This window comes from Saimiri boliviensis, chromosome 7 (assembly GCF_048565385.1).
Source record: "Saimiri boliviensis isolate mSaiBol1 chromosome 7, mSaiBol1.pri, whole genome shotgun sequence".
In the NCBI taxonomy this organism is placed as follows: domain Eukaryota; kingdom Metazoa; phylum Chordata; class Mammalia; order Primates; family Cebidae; genus Saimiri; species Saimiri boliviensis.
This window is the reverse complement of record NC_133455.1, coordinates 22,574,325-22,599,893: the sequence shown is the minus strand read 5'-3', so window position 1 is coordinate 22,599,893 and position 25,569 is coordinate 22,574,325. Positions and strand designations below refer to the sequence as shown.

General features: G+C 43.4%; 1 protein-coding gene across 7 annotated transcripts in view; it reads left to right on the top strand.

Moving 5' to 3' along the window:
- The window catches only part of TCTN1 (tectonic family member 1), a 34,315-nt gene that overhangs the window by 5,447 nt on the left and 3,299 nt on the right, over positions 1 to 25,569 (top strand). For 5 of the 7 annotated variants that reach the window (XM_074402238.1, XM_074402236.1, XM_074402237.1 and 2 more), the window contains exons 2-14: positions 1,018 to 1,138; positions 3,217 to 3,347; positions 5,767 to 5,918; positions 8,539 to 8,626; positions 10,895 to 11,004; positions 12,959 to 12,979; positions 17,549 to 17,683; positions 18,196 to 18,321; positions 18,715 to 18,802; positions 19,442 to 19,580; positions 22,545 to 22,707; positions 24,756 to 24,881; positions 25,329 to 25,473. In XM_074402238.1, the coding sequence (XP_074258339.1) occupies positions 1,018 to 1,138; positions 3,217 to 3,347; positions 5,767 to 5,918; positions 8,539 to 8,626; positions 10,895 to 11,004; positions 12,959 to 12,979; positions 17,549 to 17,683; positions 18,196 to 18,321; positions 18,715 to 18,802; positions 19,442 to 19,580; positions 22,545 to 22,707; positions 24,756 to 24,881; positions 25,329 to 25,472 (1,544 nt within the window). In that variant the 3' untranslated portion in view covers position 25,473. The remainder of the gene's footprint in view (positions 1 to 1,017; positions 1,139 to 3,216; positions 3,348 to 5,766; positions 5,919 to 8,538; positions 8,627 to 10,894; positions 11,005 to 12,958; positions 12,980 to 17,548; positions 17,684 to 18,195; positions 18,322 to 18,714; positions 18,803 to 19,441; positions 19,581 to 22,544; positions 22,708 to 24,755; positions 24,882 to 25,328; positions 25,474 to 25,569) is intronic. The other 2 variants (XR_012518339.1, XM_074402239.1) reach the window with 1 other exon arrangement.

Below are 25,569 nucleotides of genomic sequence, written 5' to 3'. Positions count from 1 at the left end.
AATCACTTGAATCCAGGAGGCAGAGGTTGCAGTGAGCTAAGATCGGGCCATTACACTCCAGCCTGGGTGACAAAAGCCAAAACTCTGTCTCAAAAAAAAAAAAAAAAAGGCTGGGTACGGTGGCTCATGCCTGTAATTCTAGCACTTTGGGAAGCCGAGGTGGACAAATCTTGAGGTCAGGAGACAGACCATCCTGGCTAACACGGTGAAACCTTGTCTCTACTAAAATACAAAAAATTAGCTGGGCATGTTGGCACACGCCTGTAATCCCAGCTACTTGGGAGGCTGAGGCAGGAAAATCGCTTGAACCTGGGAGGCGGAGGTTGCATTGAGCTGAGATTGCACCACTGCACTCTAGCCTGGGTGACAGAGCAAGGCTCCATCTAAAAAATATATATATAAATAAAATACTTAAAAGTTGCGAAGTGGAGAGATTCCTACTCTGCCTTTATTGTCTAAGTCACCAAAGACATTCTAAGCACCTGAGTCAATTTGATTCTTGGCCAAGGGTCTGTGAATATCAGTTCAGCTTCAAAGCAGCAGGTTATAGATGAAGAGAGGGTCAAGGTTGAAAAACCACTTTCCAGAAGGTTTAAGTGGGCTCTTCCTCTGAATTGTAATCTGCAGAGGAGGGGTTTAAGGACTTTGTGGTTTTAAACTGGTAGTTCTTCTGGCCAGGCAAATGGTTTAGGCATGCTGGTTCTTAAACTTGTCTAATTATCAGCATCACTTGGAAAGTTTCTGAAAATTGCAAATGCCTGGGTTTCATATTTAGCTTACCAAATCTCTGTAGGTAAAACACTAACAGAACTTTCCAAGCGAGTAGATCATTAGCCACTTTGGGGAAGCCTCTGATTGTGGGGTGCTCAAACTGACTCATTTCTACTTCACAAATTTCCCCCAAAGTACAAGAGGAGAAATGACGTTTTGTATGAAATTGACTTATGGTACACTGTGGTGGCAGGGGGCAGTCACTGCCTGCTGATACTCTGGATCCTACCCCTCTTTTTTCTGCAGTTGCTGCTCTGTGTGTCTGTGACTTGTCCCCAGCACAGTGTGATGTCAACTGCTGCTGTGATCCCGATTGCAGCTCTGTGGATTTCAGTGTGTTTTCTGCTTGTTCAGTTCCACTTGTTACGTAAGTTTACATATAACACATACAATTTTGATGAAATTTGACTAGGATAATACAATTTGGGGAAAGGGAAGACTTTCCCAGGTTGAAAAACTGAAACCTGATTTCCTGTATTTTGTATCATTCCAAAGCCATGCTGTCTAAACAAATATGTAAAAAAAAAATAGCTGTCCCTTAGCTGCATTCAGCCAGGTGACTGTGCAGGCAAAAGAGAAGAGAGAATGTATATTTAAAAAATGTAATGAAGGCCAGGCATGGTGGCTCACACCTGTAATCCCAGCACTTTGGGAGGCCAAGGTGAGCAGATCACGAGGTTAGGAGTTTGAGGCCAGCCTGACCAGCATGGTAAAACCCTGTCTCTACTAAAAATACAAAAATTAGTTGGATGTGGTGGCGCGTGCCTGTAATCCCAGTTATTCAGGAGGCTGAGGCAAGGAAATCGCTAAACCCAGGAGGTGGAAGTTGCAGAGAGCCAAGATCGCACCACTGCATTCCAGCCATTCCAGCCTGGGTGACAGAGTGAGAAAAAAAAAAAAAAAAGGTAATGAAACAGCCTCTGTGTTTGGAGATTGAATTACATTTCAGTTTGAATTGTAAACAGACAGTGGTCACATTTTTTTGTGTCAATGAATTAGTATAGCCTAGGGTGAAAAGTACAGTTTAATTTTATAGCTTTTATTGTGGACATAGTATTTGTAACAAAAAATTAGGTAGAAAGCTTTGTTTTTACTTTTCTGATACGTAAATCTACCAGTAATTCTCACAGTTTGCCTTGTATAGGACAATGGAAAATGACATTCCCAGCTGATTATAAGGTAAAGAAATAATCTGTTTTGAATGATCTCCTCTCATGATTGAGATTTCAAGACTTATTGTTCCTTTTTTTTTTGAGATGGACTTTTGCTCTTGTTGCCAGGCTGATGTGCAATGGGATAATCTTGGTTCAAGCAATTCTCCTGCCTCAGCCTCTTGAGTAACTGGGACTACAGGCATGTACCACCATGCCTGGCTAATTTTTTTTGTATTTTTAGTAGAGATGGGGTTTCCTCATGTTGGTCAGACTGGTCTCAAACTCCCGACTTCAGGTGATCCACCCACCTCGGCCTCCCAGAATGCTGGGATTACATACAGGTGTGAGCCACTGCACCCAGCAGACTTTTTTTTTTTTTTTTTTTTTTTTTTTCCTGAACCAGAGTCTTTCTGTGTCCCCAGGCTGGAATGCAGTGGGGCGATTGTGGTTCACTGCAACCTCTGCCTCCCTGGTTCAAGAAATTCTGTCTAAGCCTCCTGAGTAGCTAGGACTATAGGTACATACCACCATGCCTGGCTAATTTTCGTATTTTTAGTAGAATCAGGTTTTACCATATTGGTCTCAGGCTGGTCTCAAATTCCTGATCTTAGGTGATCTGTCTGCCTCAGCCTCCCAAAGTGCTGAGATTAACTTTTTTTCCTCTCTTAAAAAGAGATAAGGGTCTTACTGTGTTGCCAGACTGGCCTTGAACTCCTGGCCTCAAGTGATCCTCCCGTCTTAGCCTCCTGAGTAGTTGGTACTACAGGTACATGCCACCTTGCCTGGCCCAAATGCAAAATATTTTAACACAGAATAACTAAATAAAATGAATCAGCTAGGTGTTGTGGCTTATGCCTCTAATCCCAGCACTTTGGGAGGCTAAGGTGGGTGGCTCACCTGAGATGAGGGGTTTAAGACCAGCCTGCCCAACATGGTGAAATCCTGTCTGTACTGAAAATACAAAAATTAGCTGGGTGTGGCAGTGCACACCTGTAGTCCCAGATATTTGGGAGGCTGAGGCAGGAGAATTAGTTGAACTTGGGATGCAGAGTTTGTAGTAAGCCAAGATCATATCATGGCACTCTAGCCTGGGTGACAGAGTGAGACTTCGTCTCAAAAAAAAAAAAAAAAAAAAAATGGATTCAATTCTAATGTAATATCATACTTTCATAAATATCCTCCACATAACTGTTAACATAATACAGTACAAGCATCTGACAATTTTTAAATAATCTTGCTAAGATTGTGTGCTTATGTCTTGTAACTTTGTATTTTTTTTTTTAATTTTCAGGGGTGACAACCAGTTTTGTAGTCAAAAAGCAGCCATCTATTCATTGAATTTTACAGCAAACCCACCTCAAAGGGTATTTAAACTTGTTGACCAGATTAATCCATCTATTTTCTGCATTCATACTACAAACTGTAAGTATTTGACATTGACGTGAAACTCTGGATAGCTTTTCTCAAAGTAATGGAAAAATGTCTCAGATTTATTGTATTATTTTTATTTTTTGAGATGGAGTCTTGCTCCATCACTCAGGCTGGAGTGCAGTGGCACAATCTCGGCTCACTGCAACCTCCACTTCCTGGGTTCAAGCAATTCTCCTGTCTCAGCTACCCGAGTAGCTGGGATTACAGGTGTGTGCCACCATGCCCAGCTTATTTCTGTGTTTAGTAGAGATGAGGTTTCACTGTGTTGGCCAGGCTGGTCTGTCTCCTGACCTCAGGTGATCTGCCCACCTCAGCCTCCCAAGGGGCTGAAATTACAGGTGTGAGCCACTGTGCCGGGCCCTGTTTTATTCTTTTTTCTTTTCTTTCTTTCTTTCTTTTTTTTTTTTTTTTTTTTGAGACAGAGTCTTGCTCTGTTGCCCAGGCTGGAGTGCAGTGGCATTGATCTTGGTTTACTGCAACCTTTGCTTCCTGGGTTCAAGTGGTTCTCTTGCTTTAGCCTCCCGAGTAGCTGGGATTAGGGGCATCCACCAACACACTTAGCTAATTTTTGTATTTTTAGTAGAGATAGAGTTTCACCATGTTGGCCTGGCTGGTCTCAAACTCCTTACCTTAAGTGATCCTCCTGCCTCGGCCTCCCAAAGTGCTGAGATTATAAAATCTGAGGCCTTGCTCAGCCCTCAGATTTAAAACAATTATTCTATGTTTTGGTATATATATATATAGTGTATTATCTTTAGAGACCATGTCACAGGTTACAGGAAGTAACTTTATAGACCTGTGGGCATGCACATTTTCTTTAAAAGTAACTATGCTCGTGTAGTTGTCTTTTGAAACCTTATACTTATCTCAAAGGTGTTTATAATATGCAGGCATATATAGGAATCCAGGTTTCTATATATACGTGTGTTTTTTTTAGCTTTATTTCCTCCTAGTTTAATGGTTGAAAATCAGGTTCAGCTTTGAACATTACCTGTGGTTTCTATTTCCTTTTTTTCTTTTATTTTTACTAAGAATATTTGCATGAAAACAGGATCTTTATTTTTATCTGAGCATTTAGCTCAAATATATGTCTTGATCCAAAGTACATGTACATGTAAAATGTTATCACGATATCAAAGATCAGAGACATGTTTATGCTTTTGTCAATTAAACTCTTGTCATATTTTCAGAATATCTTTATAGATTTTGGTTTTGTTCTCTTGTGATTGAAAACAGGCTCTGTGCTCTGTATGATTTGTAATCTGAAGTGATGACTGGCCAGGGACTGTCAGGTTCACTACCATAACACCAGCCCAGTGAATGTGCCAGCCTCTCTCTTGTGTACACAGCACATTTTGCTTCTGGGCTTTCATGGTGGCTGTGTGAGGGTAGAAATTGGATTCTTTCATTCCCATAGCCATCTGGAGAGAGCTGCTCCTTACAGGTTGATACAGCAGACTCATCAGTCCAGAGGCTGGAGAAATAGATTATTAATGGCTTCTGATGTACCGTTTACTTGTACGTGCTAGAAACCATTACTTTCCCATTATTAGAAGAATCAGGCTGAGTCTGGAGGTCCTGTTTATATAATAAGCTTAAAAGATCCTGGGAGAAGTGAATATGGAAAAGGACACTTTTTTTTTTTTTTTTTTTTTTTTTTTGAGACAGTCTTGCTCTGTCGCCCAGGCTGGAGTGCAGTGATACCCTCTCAGCTCACTGCCACCTCTGCCTCCTAGGTTCCAGCGATTTTCCTGCCTCAGCTGCCTGAGTAGCTGAAATTACAGGTGCATATCACCATGCCCAGCTAATTTTTGTGTTTTTAGTAGAAATGGGGTTTCACCATGTTGGCCAGGCTGGTCTTGAACTCCTGATCTCAGGTGATCTGCCTAACTCGGCCTCCCATAGTGCTGGGATTATAGGCGTGAGCCACCGCACCTGTGCCAAGATTCTATTTTTTTTTTTTTTTTTACATCAGCCTAGTGCTACCAGAAACTGTTTCCAAAACCTATATATAGCTCATACATATTATACATATATTTTATACTGATTTAAAATACTGTTTTTTTTTTTTTTTTTTTTTTTTTTTGAGACGGAGTTTTGCTCTTGTTACCCAGGTTGGAGTGCAATGGCGTGATCTCGGCTCACTGCAACCTCCGCCTCCTGGGCTCAGGCAATTCTCCTGCCTCAGCCTCCTAAGTAGCTGGGATTATAGGCACGCGCCACCACGCCCAGCTAATTTTTTGTATTTTTAGTAGAGACGGGGTTTCACCATGTTGACCAGGATGGTCTCGATCTCTCGACCTCATGATCCACCCGCCTCGGCCTCCCAAAGTGCTGGGATTACAGGCTTGAGCCACCGCGCCCGGCCTAAATACTGTTTTTTTGTTTTTTTTTTTTTTAAAAAAAACAGATAAACCTGCATTATCCTTTATTAATCCGGAAGTGCCTGATGAAAACAGTTTTGATACATTGATGAGAACAGCTGATGGTTTTACATTGAATGCTGAATCAGATACTTCTTTCACAACCAAACTGGATGTTCCTTCTACTGCTAAATATGAGGTGAGCCTGAACTTCATTGATTCTTTTCATCCCATCGCAAATATCTTGTCCTTGTAAGTTAATTTCCAAGGTTACTAGCAAAACTGGCTTCTCTGAGACATAGAGTTGATACTATAGACTAAAAAACTTAATGTTCATGCCTGCAAATCAAAGATCATGAAAATTAAATCTGAATATTTGAATTCTGAATAGGATTTAAAGTTGTATATTCTGTGATAAACTTGTATTTTGTCTCTTCAGAGTTCTTCATTCACCTCAACCTTAAAATATATAGCCAAATGCTGAGATCTTGCAGTAGATTAGTTGGATGCCTGGTCATCTTCTCAAAATTGTATTTAGTTTTACAGATTTTGGAAGATGTTGCTGTTTTATGTCTATTCAGTAGTACACCTTTAAATGTGACACATATTAACTTTGAATGAACCTTAACTTTTTTGGAAGCATCTTTTTTTCTTTTTCTTTTTTTTTTTTTTTAAGATGGAGTTTCGCTCTTGTTACCCAGGCTGGAGTGCAATGGCACGATCTCAGCTCACCGCAACCTCCGCCTCCTGGGTTCAAGCAATTCTCCTGCCTCAGCCTCCTGAGTAGCTGGGATTACAGGCATGTGCCACCATGCCCAGCTAATTTTTTGTATTTTTAGTAGAGACGGGGTTTCACCATGTTCACCAGGATGGTCTCAATCTTTCGACCTCGTGATCCACCCGCCTTGGCCTCCCAAAATGCTGGGATTACAGGGAAGCATCTTTTTTTCAAAGCAAAATGTAAAAGCAACATGTACTAATTCTAAAACTTCAAAGTATAGAGGCATATAAGTAAAAGTTGAAAGATCCCTGTATCCATTAAAATTCATACTGCAAATCACTTTGAAAAGATTGATATGTATTCTTTCTGATTTTTAAATATGTCTATTATAATGTATATATGGTATTGTATAGAAGTGGGATTTATAGCTATCCGCATTGTTCTAGAAAACTCCTTTTTCAGTGATAAATCGTGTGCATCTTCCCAAGACAATGTAAAAGTAACCATTGAGCATTTTCCATGTGCCAGGCACTGTGAAGAGCTTTTCAGGAATTACTTTATGCACCCCCCTGGGAGGGATGCACTATTGTCTCCACTTACCTGATGAGAAAAACTTAAGCACAGGAAAGTAACTTGTCAGAACTAGTGATAGAGCTGCAAATACATATACATATATTTTTTGAGACAGAGTCTTGCTCTGTTGCCCAGGCTGGAGTGCAGTGGCGTGATCTCGGCTCACTGCAACCTCTACCCTTCAGGTTCAAGCGATTCTCCCATCTCAGCCTCCTGAGTAGCTGGGATTGCAGGCGCTCACCATCATGCCCAGCTAATTTTTGTATTTTTGTAGAGATGGGGTTTCACCATATTGGCCAGTCTGGTCTCGAACTCCTCACCTCAGGTGATCTGCTGCCCTTGGCTTCCCAAAGTGCTGGGATTGCAGGTGTGAGCCACCTTGCCTGGAGCTGCAGTTACAAAATATTATTGGCTGGGTGCGGTGGTTGACGCCTTTAATCCCAGCACTTTGGGAGGCTGAAGTGGGCAGATCACTTGAGGTCATGAGTTCCACACCAGCCTCCACAATATAGTGTAACCCCATGTCTACTAAAAACACAAAAATTAGCTGGGTGTGGCGGCACATGCCTGTAGTCCTAACTACTCAGGAGACTGTGCATGAGGATTGCCTGAACCCAGGAAGCAGAGGTTGCAGTGAGCTGAGATTGTGCCACTGCATTCCAGCCTGGGCAAGAGAGTGAGACTCCATTTCAAAAAACAACAAACAAACAGAATATTCTTTTTCTGTGTATGTATCTGAGCTGTTCCAGTCTTAACAGACATGTTTCCAGTTTTTGCTGTTATAATCCACAATGAACAGTCTCATATATTTTTGTACACTTCTCTGATTAAATCCTTAGGATATATTCCTATGAATGAGTTAGTTTGGTAAAAATGAATGGAAAACTTAAGTATTGATACCAGATTGCCCTCCAGAAAAATTCCAGTGCTTTACACTCTCAGTTCTAGTGAGTGGAAGGACTTGTTTCGCATATTCCTGCTGGCACTAAAGCATTTGGATAAACTTTCAAATTTGAGAAAATTGGCTATAAGCCTAATAGATATCAATTTTAGTTTTGAAGATTGGGAAATAATTTTGTGGAATTTGGTTTTGGGAAAGAAGGCATTCTTTCATAAAATTGATTTATAAAAAATGATTTTTATGATTTTAATGTATACTGTGTTATTTAAATAATTAATGCTGGTGAAAAATGATTCTCTCACCCCTGTGTCCAGTCCCTTGGTGCCTGTCTGCAGAGGCAAACCCTTATGTCAGTGTCTCATGCACTCTTCCAGAGGAATTCCATGACTGAGAAGCCTACAAATACAGTAACATGCACACCCAGAAACACACATCCTTTAAAAAGTGATGAACATAGCTAGATGTGAACTTATGGTGGGCAAGGACCACATCTGTTTTTTGCTCATCACTGTGTCCCTGACGCCTGCAGTACTTCTTGGCACACTGTAGATGCCCAATAGTGTTGAATGAATGCCTAATTATGCCATAATGACTGTTGGTTGTCATTATGTTGACTGTTTGCAGTATGGAATTCCTCTGCAGACTTCAGATTCGTTTCTGAGATTTCCTTCTTCCCTGACTTCGTCTCTGTGCACTGATAATAACCCTGCAGGTAAGAAAGTGGCCATTCTTCTCTCCTTAAACATTTGCTGTTATTAGGTTGGTGCAAAAGTAGTTGTGGTTTTGGTCATTAAAAGTAGTGACCAAAACCAAAATTATTTTTGCACCAACCTAATACTTTACATTTATAGTAGTCATAATTAAACAGGCCTCATAACTAGAAACAGAGTCTTTGGGTTAAAAGAGGCCTTAAAGGTCATGTATTTCAATTTCCCACCCAGGGCCAGTCTTGTCTTTTTTTTTTTTTTTTTTTTCTTTTTTTAAGATGGGGTTTCACCATGATGGCCAGGCTGGTCTTGAACTCCTGACCTCAGGTGATCCACCCACCTCGGCCTCCCAAAGTGCTAGGATTACAGGCGTGAGCCACCGTGCCCGGCCCAGGGCCAGTCTTTTCTACCACATGCAGTCACTGCTTGAGCACTTGTAGTGATGGGGAACTCACTACCAGAAAACAGCCTTCTCAGTTGTTGAACACTTCCAGTTGTTGGAAAGTTCTAAAGTGTATCAACAGCTAACAATTATTAAGCACTTACTGTGTGCTGGGTATTGTGTTAAGTGCTTGCATTTGCTTTCCCTTAAAGCCTCACTAACCTTGAGGCCAGGTTAGTGTCTTCATTTTTTAAATCAGGAAACAGATGTGCAGATTCTTGCTTAGGTTCACTCAGGCAGTGGGGGAGTTGGGATGGACCCTATGCAGTTGGCCTGCAGCCTGTGCTCCCCTATGCTCCTCTCTGTTCGGGAGCCTCCAGTAGTTTGCAGAATGGACCCCTAGGCAGTGGAAGGCAGCAGGCTTGGCTCTCCTATCCCCAAGGGGCCTTACTATGAAGAAGCTAAGTAATGGACAATAGGAAAATGTATTCTGCTGAGAAGACAATCTTGCACACACCAAGAACAGTGTACATTAAACCCAAACCAAAGTCTGGATGAAGCAGCTAATGCCTATAATCCCAGTGCTTTGGGAGGCTGAGGTGGGTGGATTGCTTGAGACTAGGAGTTTGAGCCTGGGCAACATAGCGAAACCCTGTCTTTATATAAAAATTAGCCAGACATGGTGGTGCACATCTGTAGTCCCAGCTACTCAGGAGGCTGAGGTAGGAGGATTGCTTGAACTAGGGAGGTGAAGGTTGCAGTTGCACCACTGCGTTCCATCCTGTGTGACAGAACAAGACCCTGTTTCAAAAAGGAAAAAAAAAAAACGAAAAAAAACCCCACCAAACCAAAGACAACCCCCACCCCCTGCAAAACCAAAAAACCAAACCAAACTGAGATACTGTTTTCCCCTGTCAGATTGGCAAAGCTCAAAAAAAACTGAAGCTGTGGGGAAATAGGCACTCACCTAAACAGCTGGTAAGACTATAAATTGGTACAGCCTTGGTGAGGGGCAGCTTAGCAATTTGTATCCAAATTACGAATGAATGTGCTTTTCAGCCCACCTGTTCTATTTCCAGGAGTTGATCCTACAGAAATTCTGGCCCACGTGAGAAATACTAGATTGCTGTATTGTTGGTGATAGCAAAGATGGAGACAACTTAAATGTTCATTAATAAGGAACTGGTACAATAATTATGCCACATCTATAATATATTAATTATCCCCAAGAAAGGAGGAGCTGCTTCATGTAGCAACAGGCCAATCTCCAAGATACATTGTTCAGTGAACAAAATGAGGGGCGGAATAGTGTATATATTGTACATTTGTTTCCAAAAGGGGAAAGTAACAGTAATTCAAATATATGATGTTTTTTACACATATATTTGCTTATATTTGCATAGAATATTTCCAGAAAAATACACAAGAAGCTTCATACCAGTTGCCTCTGGAGAAGGGAATTGGTGGTAGCTGGAGGGCAGGACAGTGATTGGAGGGGGACTTTACTCATTATCCTTTTGCGCTTTTTGAATTTTGAATCTCATAAATGTATTACCTATTTGAAATATAATTTAAAACCCTGTTTAAAACATTGTAGGCCAGCTACAGTGGTTCACGCCTGTAATTCCAGCACTCTGGGAGGCCAGGGCGCGTGGATCTCTTGAGGTTAGGAGTTGGAGACCAGCCTGGGCAACATGGGGAAACTGTTTCCTAAAAACAAAACATAAAAAACAAATAACAACAACAATAAAATTGTATTTCTGTGTTGTAACTTATTTTACAGTTTTACTTAGATTACAATTTTTTTTTTTTTTTTTTTTTGCCATTGGACAATTAAAAAATTTCTTCTCTTTTGTATTTCTTTTTCCTTGGGAATGTTAATGATTTCCAGCATTTCTGGTGAACCAGGCTGTTAAGTGCACCAGAAAAATAAATTTAGAACAGTGTGAAGAAACTGAAGCCCTCAGCATGGCTTTTTACAGCAGCCCAGAAATTCGGAGGGTAAGAATTATTTTGAAGTGGAACTGATTCATTAGGTATGTTTCTGTTCTTTGTGCCCTTTTAAAATATGACAAGTACAGAATAATTTCAGTACGTGATTGACACTCGAGTTTAAATTTCTCCAGTACTTTTGTATCAGTGATTGTTGAAATACTCCTTTAAATAATTTTTATTTTTATATAGTTAGCTCGTATTTTGCTTTTGTTGATTTTTTTCTTTCATTCATTTTGATGGTAACCAATAATATCTGTCTCCTGAATAAAAACAAATCTTTACTAATAACTAAAAACTTTAGAAATCATCTTCATGTCTGTGACAGAGAACTTCAGAAAACATATGCATATCTGTGACAGAAATAATCTTATTAGCCCCCCAAAGGGATCTCTTTCAGAAGCAAGCCAGAAAATAAGAGGAAATCCACTTTCTGGTTGGCAGATGATACAGGCAGTCAGGAAAGCACAGGAAACAGGAGAAGAAGGCATGGTGGTGAAAGGGCCCCTTTTCTCTGGTTGCGGTGACTGAACCCTAAACTGAAGAAATGAGTAAGGCCACTGGCCAACATGACAGATGAGATGGAGGGTGGCAAGCAAAGAAGATTTTTTCAATGATTAAAAGACATGATAGGCCAAGGCAGGAGGATCACTTGAGGCTAGGAGTTTAAAAACCAGCCTGGGCAACATAGTGAGACCCTGTTTCTACAAAAAATAAAAAACTGGTGGGGCATGGTTGGGCACATCGGTAGTCCCAGCTACTCAGGAGGCTAAGACAGGAGGATCGCTTGAGCCCAGGAGGCTGAGATTGCCGTGAGCTGATTGTATTCCAGGCTGGGTGACAGAGTGAGACCTGGTCTCTCAACCAAACAAAACAATCCCCCTGCCAGAAACATATGATTATTGTTATAAGGGTCCCCTTCCCAATTTCCTTTTTATGAGGAGTGTAGGAGTAGAGTGGTTCATGGCACCATTATTTATCTGGACTTAATTTTTTTTGTGTTTTTTTTTCTTTTTGAGATGGCATTTCACTCTTCTTGCCCAGGCTAGAGTGCAATGGCATGATCTCGGCTCACCGCAACCTCCGCCTCCTGAGTTCAAGCAATTCTTCTGCCTCAGCCTTTCAAGTATCTGGGACTCCAGGCATGTGCCACCACGTCTGGCTAATTTTTTGTATTTTTAGTAGAGATGAGATTTCACCATGTTAGCCAGGATGGTCTTGATCTCCTGCCTCTTGATCTGCCCGTTTTGGCCTCCCAAAGTGCTGGGATTACAGGCGTGAGCCACTGCGCCTGGCCTGTAACCTTCTCCTCTTCCTTCCTTTTCCCCATCTCTCTCATGTAAGTCAGCCATCTAGGCTTGTGAATTCTTCCAGTTAGCTTGACCTCACAGTTGTCTTGAAGTAACCCCTCGGGCATCCAGGTGCAGTTCTTTTTCAGCACAGGTTTCTCCAAACATGTCTATTTGTTTCCCTCCCCACATCTCCCAGTGGGCTCTTCAGAAAGACGACTCTGGCTCTACTGGGGAGGCAAGAGTTTGTCATCAAGGAGGCTTGGGCCAGAGGCAGGAAGACTAGTTAGGAGGCTGTGGAAATCGTCTGGTCAAGCAATGATGGCCTTTCAGTATGGACAGGTACAGTGAGAGTGACCAGGAGGGCAAGAACTGTGCTTCCTACAGTGCTTATGGCAGTGAGGCCATGTGGAAATACAGAATAATGACCCTGGAGCATGGAGGCTTCCTGAGGCTAGTGTGGTGAGCTTCCACCTGGAGGACATGAAGATAGAAGGAAAACACAGTGTGACCTCTTTGATTAATAGGAAGTCTTGATTAAGGAAATTCTGTTTTCTTCTTTGTGAAACCTTTAATAAGGTGAATATACTCTTTAACCCAAGCTCTGAAAAAGCAATGAAAATGCTTCTTTTTGTTGTACTTAACACAATTTTTTGTGATTTCTTTTTATCTAGGTTCCTGATTCAAGAACAAAGGTAAGAGTATTTTATAATGGAAAGTAAGATAGTTTATGATACTTTTATTTCTGAGCCCTTTTAAATGAATACAGTTACAATTAGAAGCGGACCTTGTTGCCAATAACAAGTACATTTGTGAAAAGCAGGCAGAAGTGCAATAGGGAAACTCCTTGGTGGGAGTCACACTTCTGGGCTCTCCAGCTGCCTCCATTGTTATGGTTTTGTGCTCTTCTGTGGTTCAGTGACACCACTGTCATGACCAGCAGTGGGTGTGATTGACTTTTGGACATTCAGGCCGTCCCTTGCTCTCTTCTTGGTCTCTTGTTGAGAAAGCTGGCCAGCTCCCAGGTTGCCTGTCCAGGGAAGAAGCTGTAAGCACTTTGCTCAGTGGGCGTCCACACCGTGTGGGAGGCATGTGCCGCAGTGTACCTTCAGGGCTTGATTTGAGGGTGAGTTCTTTTCAAGGCCTTATCACCCCAGCTGAGGGGTCTGTCTGGTTGTAGTCAGGATGCCAAGGTCTCTTCGTGGCTATGTCAGAAGGAATGTGGATCCCTCACCCCTTCTTCTAGGCTCTGTGCCCTAGGCCTGCCTGTGAACACAGTCCCCAAGGAGGCCTGAGTTTGTGGCTTTGTCATAGTCCCCCAGCCTGTGGAACTGGCCAGCCTAGGTTCAAAACTCAGCTTTGCCATTATTTTCTTGTCTGACTGACACCACGGTCTCCCTCTGTCAAGTGGATGGTAAGCGTTTGCACAGAGGCATGATGCAAGGTCGAGTGGGAGAAGCACATGAGGTGCTGGTGCAGAGTCTGCATAAGGGACGCACTCAGGATGGGGACGCATCAGTTGTGATTGACTTCACTGATGCTCTGGACACAAATGTGTGTGAAGGAGACGTTTGAAAGGGGTTGGAGGGAGGTGAGAGCTAGCCCATTGCATGACTTTCAGACTGCATCCCCAGGAGCCCTGGGGTTCCACGTGACTTTGGATCTCACATGATGGTGTGTGGGGCTGGATCCCCTCTTCTGTGAAGGTGTTTTCAAACTTGTTTTAGTTACAGAAACCCTTTCTCACCTGGGTAACAAGAGCGAAACTCCGTCTCAAAAAAAAAAAAAAAAAATAGAAACCCTTTCTCAAATGCAGCCTGAAGTGGAAACCTCCCTAGAGTATATAACAGACTGAATCTGAAGCTGTGCTGGTTAGAGCAGGGATGGGGCCTGAAGCCTTCCACCTGCCCAGCCTCCTCCTCTCTCCGTTTTGTTCCTAGTGAAGAGCACCAGGGCTCCCGGGAATGCAGTCTGAAAGTTACGCAGTGGGCTAGCTCTCACCTCCCTCCAACCCCTAGAGAGTGCTTGGATTCTACCATTCAAAACTGGAACCATTTGTGGGGGCAGCAGCCCATCAGCCTATTCATGATATATCCTTATTTCTAAGGCAGCATCCAGTATGTACTGGGCACTCAATGAGTTATGTATTTAGTGATGAATGTCCTGGAGGTTGGGCCAGTGAGGGTGGGAAGACCTATTATGAGGAATGATGGCTGTTACTGGAAGGCTTGGAGCAGGTGCCAGGCACTGTTCTAAGTGCTGTACGTGTCTGATGTCTTCAAAGCCTTTTGGCAGTCTTAGGAGGTAGGTTCAGTTACATCACTGTCTGGCAGATGAGTCACAGGGAGATGAATGAGCTTGCTCACGGCCGCACAGCTGGAAAGTGGCAGAGCTGAGACAGGGATCCAGGCGGTCTGGCCCCAGGGACCTTATACTTTTCCACCATGCTGGGTCACCTCTACTCTGTGAGCTCACGTGGCAGGCAGGCTTCACACATCTTCCTTCTTTGCATCCTGTGGCCACACAGGATGTGGCAGATTGGAACTTGGGCTTGTGTGACACCAAAGATTGTGCTCTAAAGGATAAGCATATAAACTAATAGTAGGGATTTGTTTGAAATTTTCTTAAAAAGCAGATTTTAAGGTTAGAGGATCAGGAGTATAGAAATTGGGTCTAATCTTGCCACTAAGTGAAGACTGTTATGATTGCCTGGAATCATTGTCAGTATCTGTGGAGCCATCAGCGAAAGATTCCAGGGTAGCCCTGTAGTTTCGTTGAGTATGCTGGAGTTCTTTACTAGTGTGTGGTTTGGGGATGGGATGTGATAGAAGAGGAATCAAGGAAATCAGCATGGCCCTACTGTTTCCTTCTCGAGACTATTGAGTGAACTATTGAGATGAGGGCAGCTCCTGCCTTTGACACCAGGACTTCCCAGAGCTCTTTGACATGGAATCCTTCGGTTTTTGCCAATTCCACCCACATACCACAGAAGTAGCTCAGGCAGAGGTTGGTATGGCAGGGTATGCTCTATCCTGGAACCCAGTGTCATTGCTGAATCAAGAACCGCTATGCTCAGAGTAAGGAACCTGGGGTTGCCCTTGTGTTAAATAAGAGCTAATTGAATCGCAGCCTAGGACCTTCTCCATGCTCAAACCTCTTGGTGTGGTGTGTTATGCAGAGGACCTTGTGGTGATTGGCAAGGCCCTTCTGCCACTCTCATCACATGATAGCTTATGTCTTTGTTACTGAGTCATGCCACATTCTTTTTTTTTTTTTTTTTTGAGATGGAGTCTCGCTTTGTCACCAGGCTGGAGTGCAGTGGTGCGATCTCAGCTCACTGCAACCTCCAACTCCCTGGTTCAAGCAATTCTCCTGCCTTAGCCTCCTGAGTAGCTGGGATTTACAGGCATGTGTCACCACGCCTAGCTAATTTTTGTATTTTTAGTAGACATGGGGTTTTACCATGTTGGCCAGGATGGTCTTGATCTCCTGACCTCATGATCCACCTGCCTCTGCTTCCCGAAGTGCTGGGATAATAGACGTGAGCCACTGCGCCCGGCCATGTTATGTTCTTCTATGAGAGGGTTTGATTCTCAGGTCTTCTTGGTCACGGGAGCAGACACATAAGGACTGTTTGTTTATCTCTAAAATGACTGCCTAAATACTTGGTCATTTTGAATTACAAACAGCATGGTGCATGATTGAGTACAAGTTCTAAGTGATATAAACAACTATTAATAGATACATGAGGTTCCTTCCTCAACAGTGGTTTCCAAGAATTGAAGTTTAGAGCAAATGACAGATTCATCCTATAGTAAGTACAAGGAGGCCCAGCTACCTTTAGAGGATGGCTTGATGCTTTGTTACTCTGCTGGCGGTGGCCATGAAAGCAAAATATTTTTTAATCGCACTGGGATAAGCAGGGCTTCCTGGTGCTGCTGAAAAGGTTTGTCTGTTTCTGTTTTCTCTTGCTTAAAATCCCACCACCCAGAGAAACCACTGTGTGTGTATGTGTGTGTGTGTGTGTGTGTGTGTGTGTGTGTGTGTACGTGTGTATGCATGTGTAGAAGTTGTCCTGGTGCTGCTGAAAAGGTTTGTCTGTTTCTGTTTTCTCTTGCTTAACACCCCACCACCCAGAGAAACCACTATGTGTGTGAGTGTGTGTGTGTGTGCGTGTGTGTGTGTGTGTGTGTATACGTGTATGCATGTGTAGAAGTTGTCCTGGTGCTGCTGAAAAGGTTTGTCTGTTTCTGTTTTCTCTTGCTTAAAACCCCAACACCCAGAGAAACCACTGTGTGTGTGTGTGTGTGTGTGTGTGTGTGTGTGTGTGTGTTTGTAGGCATGTATGCATGTGTAGAAGTTGTGTATAAATTGGGTCAAATGAATATTTGGGGGAATGTGGAGGCTTGATATGTATCCTGGGACTGTGTGTGAATGTCATGTGTGGGTATGGAGTATGTAGGAGTTGTGTTTGGAGGTGAGGAGATATATATGCACTCGACAGTGTGATGGAGTGTGTGTGTGTGTGTATGTGTGTGTGTTTGAGATATAGTTCACATACCATAAAACTCTCCGTTTAAAGTATACAATTCTGTGGTTTTTAGTATAGTCACAGGTTGTGCAACCATCACCACTAATTCCAGAACATTTCCATCACCCCAAAAAGGAGTCCTGTGTTAGCAGTCACTCCTCATTCTTCCCCAGCTCTGTCCCCAGCCCCTGGCAACCACTAATTTACTTTTCATCGCTATGGGTTTGCCTATTTGGACATTCCGTATAAATGGCATTAGATGTGTGGCCTTTCGTGTCTGGCTTCTGTGACTTAGCATGTTTTCAAGATTCATCTGTACTGTGGCATGTATTAGTACTATTTTTGTGGATAAGTCACATTCCTTTGTAAGGCTAGGCTTTGTATTTATCCATTTATCAGTTGATGGACATTTAGGTCGTTTTTGGTTTTAGCTATTATGATAGTGCAGCTGTGAACATTTTGTACAAGTTTTTGTGTAAACTTTGTTTTCAGAGGCAACTGCTTTTAAAGTTTTGGTTATATCTTCTCAAGTATTTTCTTTGTGAATATATGTATGTTTTTACATACAAATATCTACTTTTGCAAATGTGGGATCATGGTATACACACTATCGTGTAGCATGCTTCCCTCCACTTCGCCGTATATCAGGGAAGGTTTGTTTCTAGTTGGTTGTGATTTTAGCCCATTCTCCCTGGGTAGAGCATCTTCAATACTCCAGGTCTTCACTCTGCAGGTCCCTATCACTGTTCAGTCCATCGTCATTCAGTCTTTAAATAAAACGCTCACCCGACGGGAAGACACTGATGTGCTGCAGCCGGCTCTCGTCAACGCTGGACACTTTAGCATTTGCATAAATGTTGTGCTTGAGGTAGGTGCTGAATTTCGCTTTGAGAGCTTGTCTGTGATGGACTCAAGCCTCATGTTCCACTGGGGTAACTGGATGCCCTCCGAGGGTGCTCTGTCCTGGCCTGTGGTGTGGCTTTTCCTGGCTTAGCTGCCTGCTTGCCTTTCTGTTGTCTCATCAAAGGATGCCTCTTGTCCCTACAAACCTAGTGACTTGCAGGAATACATCAAGATGTTGTTGTTGTTGCTGTTTTTGTTTTAACATGTTTCCTCGGCAGAGATAGGCTTATTACACTCTGCTTAGACCAGCTCATATGGAACTTCTGTAATTGGGCACAGTGTGGCTCAGATGACCTGTCTGCTAGGGGTGGTGCTGAGGGAACCACTTCTTGTAATCCAACTGGACAGCAGAGCAAAGCTTCAACACATGGAGAAATGGGGAAAGATTTGCAGCCTATGGGTGTTTTATTTGAGCTATTCATATAACTTCTGAAATGTCATGGAACAGGTATATTTGGAGTATCATTTTGTTTTTAGGTAAAATACAGCCTCACATACACAGATGCAGGTGAAGTCATCAAAGCTGATCTCTCTTTACTTCTGGGGACAGTTAGCAGTGTAGTGGTTCCACTGCAGCAAAAGTTTGAAATTCATTTTCTTCAGGTAAGGTTGATCAAGCTGGCAGAAGTATTTAATTGTCAAGTTAAAAAGAAATAATGACTCCTTAGTGGATAAAAAGGAATTTCTGAGTATTACACCCAAGCCTTTGTAGTGCACAGAGGGCTTTGTGTAGCCTGTGGTGTTCGCAGTGAAACCAAGCATCCTCCTTGTATCTTTTTCCCTTTTGGGAATAGATTCCCTTCCACATTAGCTTGTTCTTTTACAGTATGATATACTCCTACACCTGGCAGATGTATTTATAGTTCTGAGTAGGGAGGGAGAAATACTTTTATTGGTTGGTAATTCCAGATTTTATTATAAAAAAAGCATTTGTTTCCCTGCTATTTCCTTATTGAAATGAGAATTATTTGGAGGCATTTCTGCATTATCTTTCAGGAAAATACCAAGCCGGTCCCTCTCAGTGGAAACCCTGGTTATGTCGTGGGGCTCCCGTTAGCTGCTGGATTCCAGCCTCATAAGGGATATCCTTTTTGGTTCTGTAGAGGGTGGATTTATTCCTCTCTCCATGAGCGTGGGCTGCACTGCTCTTTCTGGCTGAGGTTCCCCTGGGCTGCTTGTGGGAAGGAGAGAGCAGCCCCAGCGAGCTTCCTGCAGGCGGCTCTGGTGGGCGGCCAGTCTGGCTACACAGCAGGTGGGCTAGCGGGAGGCTGGCAGTTGGGGGTGAGATAGCATGTCCTAGGAAAATGTCAGTGGTGTTTTTTTTTTTTTTAAATCTCCTTTTTTTTTTTTTTCCAGGCTGCCATTAAGCTACAAAATATGTCAGTGTTTTACAATGAAAATCTTAAAGAGAGAAAAGTTGACATTTAAATGTTTTTAATTTCACATTTAAACAGACACTCCTAAACAAATTTAGTGATTTTGAAAATTTAGAATTTTGAAGGGCCAGTTTCTGAGAATTTTTCTTCTGAGGATCTACTTATTAAGGAAAATAGAGCTATTTTTTTGCTCACTCCTAGGAAATAGCTGTCAAAATCCCAGAGGCCCCCAAAAAGAATATTTAGGTCTCCTTCATGTCTCATGTCACACAAATGACACCATCTTCTTACCTGAGAACCAGGCTGCTGTAGCACTAGGTAGTTGTCCCTTAACTGTCTGTGAATATCTGGAATTATTCAGATCACAAATAGATATGGACAGCTTACTATTCTTCATAGCACAACTGAGCAAGACTGCTTAGCACTGGAGGGGGTCCGGACCCCAGTATTATTTGGTTACACTATGCAATCTGGCTGTAAACTAAGGTAAGAGAATCGCTTGCTTTTATTTGAACATGTTTGTGTTGATCAGAAAACAAGGCATTCCTACCTTTCCCCATTTTAATCAAATCTCTGCATCAGCTGATGAGCTCATCTGAAAGCTGCACATGTAGTATATCATCATTCATGAATAGTAGCAAAACGATTACAGTCATTTTCGTTATCAAATATGGCAAAGCAAAAATTTCAAGGCTTTCTATGTTTCTTTCTTTCTTTTTTTGGAGATGGAGTCTCGCTTTGTCGCCCAGGCTGGAGTTCAATGGCGTGATCTCTGCTCACTGCAACCTCCGCCTCCCGGGTTCAAGTGATTCTCTCACCTCAGCCTCCCGAGTAGCTGAGATTACAGGCACCCGCCATCATGCCTGGCTAATTTTTGTATTTTCAGTTGAGACGGGGTTTCACCATGTTGAAACTGGTCTCGAACTCCTAACCTCAAGTGATCTGCCCGCCTCTGCCTCCCAAAGTGCTGGGATTACAGGCGTAAGCCACCTCGCCCTGCCTTTTTTTAAAAGAGATGGGGTCTTGTTCTGTCACCTAGACTGGAGTGCAGTGGCACAATTTCAGATCACTGCAACCTCTGCTTCCTGGTAATCGCCAGCTGGGATTACAGGTGCCCACCACCACAGCTGGCTAATTTTTGTATTTTTAGTAGAGATGGGGTTTCACCATGTTGGTCAGGCTGGTGTCAAACTCCTGACCTTGTGATCCGCCCACCTCAACCTCCCAAAGTGCTGGGACTGTAAGCATGAGCCACCACACGTGGCCGAATTTTGTATTTTTAGTAGAGACAGGGTTTCACCATGTTGGCCAGGCTGGTCTCGAACTCCTGACCTCAGGTTATCCACCTGCCTTGGCCTCCCAAAGTGCTGGGATTACTGGCATGAGCCACTGTGCCTGGCCTATGTGTTTCATTTTAAAGATTGTTTAGCATTTGAGTTCGTAGCAAAAATATTTCCCCAGAAGGTCTTTCCTATGTTTCTGAATTTTAATATACACAGCACATCAAAACCAGTGAGAGGAAGCCTGAATATGATCTGTTTTTCATTTATCTTATTATTAAATAGGTACATAATGTAAAATATCAAATAGTACTGCATGGCCTACCTTCATTTGCCCTGCTTTGGAGGCAACCACTTTCAACTCTTGTAGCTATTTTTTTCAATATCTACCCTCAAATCTTGAAATAACCTACATTTAAGGCTACTTCTTGATTTTTTAGTTTTATGAACTTTTTATTGAGTTTCCATTAAGGAAGACAAAGGTTTGGCTCTTTCCCCTTCATCCCCTACCCCATGACCCACATACTTCCTGCATCTTCCCAGGAATATTTGGTGAGAACAATATTTACCATTTACTTTTTTTTTTTTTTTTTTTGACACAGGGTCTCCCTCTGTTGCCCAGGCTGGAGTGCAGCGGTGTGATCAGGCTCACTGCAGTCTTGGCCTACAGGCTCAAGCAATCCTCCTGTCTCAGCCTCCTGAATAGCTGGGACCACATACGGGTACCACCACACCTGGCTAATTTTTAAAATTTTAGTAGAGATGTGGTCTCCTTGTGTCTCCAGACTGGTCTCGAACTCCTGGGCCCAAGTGCTTCTCTTGCCTCAGCTTCCAAAAGTGTTGGATTACAGGTGTGAGCCACCACATCCAGCCACCATTTACATTATTAGTTCTGATCCGTTTAGACCAGCATTTCTCAAAGGGAGGGGGTTCCATGGAATACATTTCCACGAGATGTCAGTAGGAGTAGGTCTATGGTCCAATATGTTTGGGAAACACCAAATTAAAGTTAACACAATGGTTCCTTCCTGTAGTACTCATCAGAGCCTTTAATAGGCAAATGTGCCTCAGGAGAGACATGGGGACATGGAGGTTCAGTGCTTCCCCAGCTTTGGCCATGAAACTCTTCTTGTACAAAGCTTCAGTGGAATACAGTTTGGGAAACATTGTTTTAGACTCATCATCTTGCAGGTCAAGATTTTGCAAAGTTACAGACTCTTTAGCTTTTGTCAGATAATCCCTTTTGGAGAGTGAGAAGATAATGAAACTGGAAAGGCATGCATGTCATCAAGGCCTTTAAAAACTGCTGGTGGGGCTGGGAGTGGTGGCTCATGCCTGTAATTCCAGCACTTCGGGAGGCCAAGGCAGGTGGATTACCTGAAGTCAGGAGTTGGAGACCAGCCTGGCAAACGTGGTGAAACCCCCATCTCTACTAAAAATACAAAAAAATTAACTGGGTGTGATGGTGGGTGCCCGTAGTCCCAGCTACTCAGGAGGCTGAAGCAAGAGAATCACTTGAATCCAGGGGGTGGAGGTTGCAGTAAGCTGAGATCACGCCACTGCACTCCAGCCTGGGCAACAGAGCGAGACTCTATCTAAAATAAATAAATAAATAAATAAAAAATCAGGTTGGGCGCGGTGGCTCACGCCTGTAATCCCAGCACTTTGAGAGGCCGAGGCGGGTGGATCACGAGGTCAAGAGATCGAGACCATCCTGGTCAACATGGTGGTGAAACCCCGTCTCTACTAAAAATACAAAAAATTAGCTGGGCATGATGGCATGTGCCTGTAATCCCAGCTACTCAGGAGGCTAAGGCAGGAGAATTGCTTGAACCCCGGAGGCGGAGGTTGTGGTGAGCCGAGATCGCACCATTGCATTCCAGCCTGGGTAACAAGAGCGAAACTCCGTCTCAAAAAAAAAAAAAAAACAAAAAAAAACCACCCAAAACTGCTGGTGGGCTAGGTTTGGTGGCTCATGCCTGTAGTCCCAGCATTTTGGGCAGATCACATAAGTCCAGGAGTTTGAGGCTGCAGTGAGTTATGATGGTGCCACTGCATTCCAGCTTGGGCATGAGAGTGAGACCCTGTTTTAAAAAAAAGAATGAAAGAAAGAAACTGCTGGTGGATGAACAACAGCCTGATTCTGTTGACTTCTTTTTCCTTCATCAAGACTGACCGGAGCTCTCCCATGTCGGCTTGTAGCACAGAAGGTGGAGAGCCTGCTGTGGGGACAGGGTTTCCCAGATTATGTGGCCTCTTTTGGAAATTCTCAGGCCCAGGATGTGCTGGACTGGGTACCCATCCACTTCATCACCCAGTCATTCAACAGGAAGGTAAAGGGGAGAAGGTGTAGGCTCTACGCTAGCAGTCTCTCTCTTCTAGGTGGGGCGATGAAGGCAGCCAGGGAAGCCAGTTGTTAAGGAGGTGGGATTGCCCTGAGTGGGAGTGTGGGCTGAATCTTGGATACTGATTTTTGCCCCTTGTTAGCAACGTTGCCTCTGGCCAGGAGTTTTATGGCTTTGAGCCTCTGTTTTCATCTGTGAAATGGGAACGCTAGTCACAGTGGATTAATGGCCTCATGGGGCATTGAGGGAGTTAAGTGAGGTAACATTTATATGGCCCTGGGCATGGTACCTAGTGGTCCATAAATGGGAACCACTGTGATCCTTATCCTGTTGCTACCATCATTGTGATTGTTGGTGTCCTGCGAGCCCTCTCCAGGCATCTCGTGACACTATAGATGAATGTGAATCCTGTATCAAAGACAGCACATGGCTGTCCCACCCATTGTCCCCTGGTGTATACAGGCAGCCCACACCTGAGAGTTTTCACTGTCACAATTCCTCACAGAGTTGAATGGAAGCTGACAATCCTACAGATAGGTTCCTGGTCACATGTGATGCTTCTGCCCAACTTTTTCTTTTGTCTTAGCTGTCAGTGCGGGCCTGCCTGGGCCAGGAGGCGTGCTCTCCATTTTAGCCTATAATTGCCCAGCTTGTTCTTGTCATGGTTTCTTCAGGCCTCTCATTATCTGCTGCGGATATTTCTAGCATGGGCATAATGGGGGTAAGGACTGCTCACTGCTCTGATCCGTCTTCCCACCGAGGCCAGCAGAGACCTGGGATTACTCAGTCCCTATCATTCCACTGCGAAGTCTTGGCTCAGCAATTCCGCCAGAACCAGGCACATCGCTTCTGGCTTCTTGGCTGAGTGAAGACATCCAGTTATTACTCCCCCTCAGAAGGCAGGACACGGGTTGGCAGGAGAGGCAGCAGTGCACACATGGCACCGTCAGGGTCTGTGCTGATCCTGGGTGCTCAGAGGGCCTGCAGCAGTGGCTTTTGTACCAGCCCTGCCAGCACCCCAGGTAGAGGCAGAGCACGAGCACCTGCTGAGCTGTTTCCACTAGCTGTATGCTGCATCTTCTAAGAACAGGATATTTGAGAGGATTATTCAGCCTGCACGGTTTTTAAAGGCAGTTCCAAGCTAAGGAATTCCATCAGTGCTTTTTTGGCAGCCACCAAATTTAGCAGGCCTGTGCGGTTTTCATGTCCTGAAGAGATGTATTTTAAAACTTTTTTTAATGAAAAAATGTCAGACATACACAAAAGTAAAACTGTACCATGGAGTCCCCACGTACCCAGCCTGCAGCTTCAATAGTTCCCACATTTGCCAACTGGAGAGACAGCAAAGGCAGGAAAAAGCCCTGGAAGGCCCACTGCCCCTTGTTCCCTTGGGGCAGAGGCCTCAGAGCTGGCTCCCAAAGCAGCCAACAAAACAGGCAGCTCCTTCATGGCACCAGCAGTGTTCCTGGTGCAGATGAAGAGTTGATGTCTTTGACAACATACGGACACTTCCTGGATACCCAAATGTCACATCTTAACTGCCAGTTGATGAAATTAGGTAAATGAGAAGAAGGCACTTACATTTCTCCTCAGAGCATTTTAACATGACATGCAGTCATGTTTTATTTGCTAGTAATTATTTCTCCCCACTCTATCCCTCCCACCAGTTTCTGTCCCGACGTCTCTCCGAGGCGGGTATAAAGAGGTAGATGAAGGTACAGCGGTTACGGCCCTAAAGGTCCACAGTTGGGTATTGGCACTACCGCAGTTTCAGGTGATACTGGCCTTTTTAGAAATAGGAGGGGATGGAAAAATTACGCTTCAGCTGTTAAAAATATTTTTGGGGCATTGAGTTACTTTAAAATATGTACTTTCTCTAAGCCGTTTTTATCTGAACTTCTAGAGTCTATTCATTTTCTTGTTCAGAACATTTTGTAATATGTGAAACCTTTTGTAATTAAAACTCTGCACTGCAGATTAAGTCTGACTTGTGGTTGTGTAAGATTCGAATGGATTAACAGCATTTTGTTTTGCAGGATTCCTGCCGGCTCCCAGGGGCTTTGGTTATAGAAGTGAAGTGGACTAAATATGGATCCCTACTGAATCCACAGGCCAAAATAGTCAATGTAACTGCACATCTAATTTCATCCTCCTTTCCTGAGGTAGGCCTGACCTGATTTAAAGGCAGAGGTTAAGACAGAAGTCTAGACACAACTCAAGTGTGGTAGGTGACAGGCATTACTTTGTGAAAAAGATGACAATTGAAACCATAGGGGTTCATGAAATACTTCAGCAGTCATTCATTTACCTAGAAAGAAACACTGACGATGGTTCTATTTACATTAGCATCCTGGTTTAGATTGGATCTTTAAAATTCTCATAAAAATTATGATTGATATTCATGTGTTAATCAGACACTGATATTCATGTGTTAATCAGACACCCTGGTAAAATTGTTTCTCTCATCCAAGTTAATGTCTGGTCAGTGCTCCAGAACCTATCAGATTCATGAACTGACAGTGGTTGAGTGAGGAAGAGAATGAGAAGTGTCTCACTGTTGTCATTCTGGGAGCACACTGGAGGGTGGGCCTTGCATCTGTTTATTACAGGCCAACTCAGGAAATGAAAGGACGATTCTTATTTCCACTGCGGTTACTTTTGTGGACGTGTCTGCACCTGCAGAGGCAGGCTTCAGAGCTCCTCCAGCCATCAATGCCAGGCTGCCCTTTAACTTCTTCTTCCCATTTGTTTGATGTAAGTCATTACTTGAGGAAACTACGCCCCTCCTCTGAGGTCATCACCTTTGACAAGTGTGTACATGGGTGCTAGAAGTCCCTAGGGGACACTGCA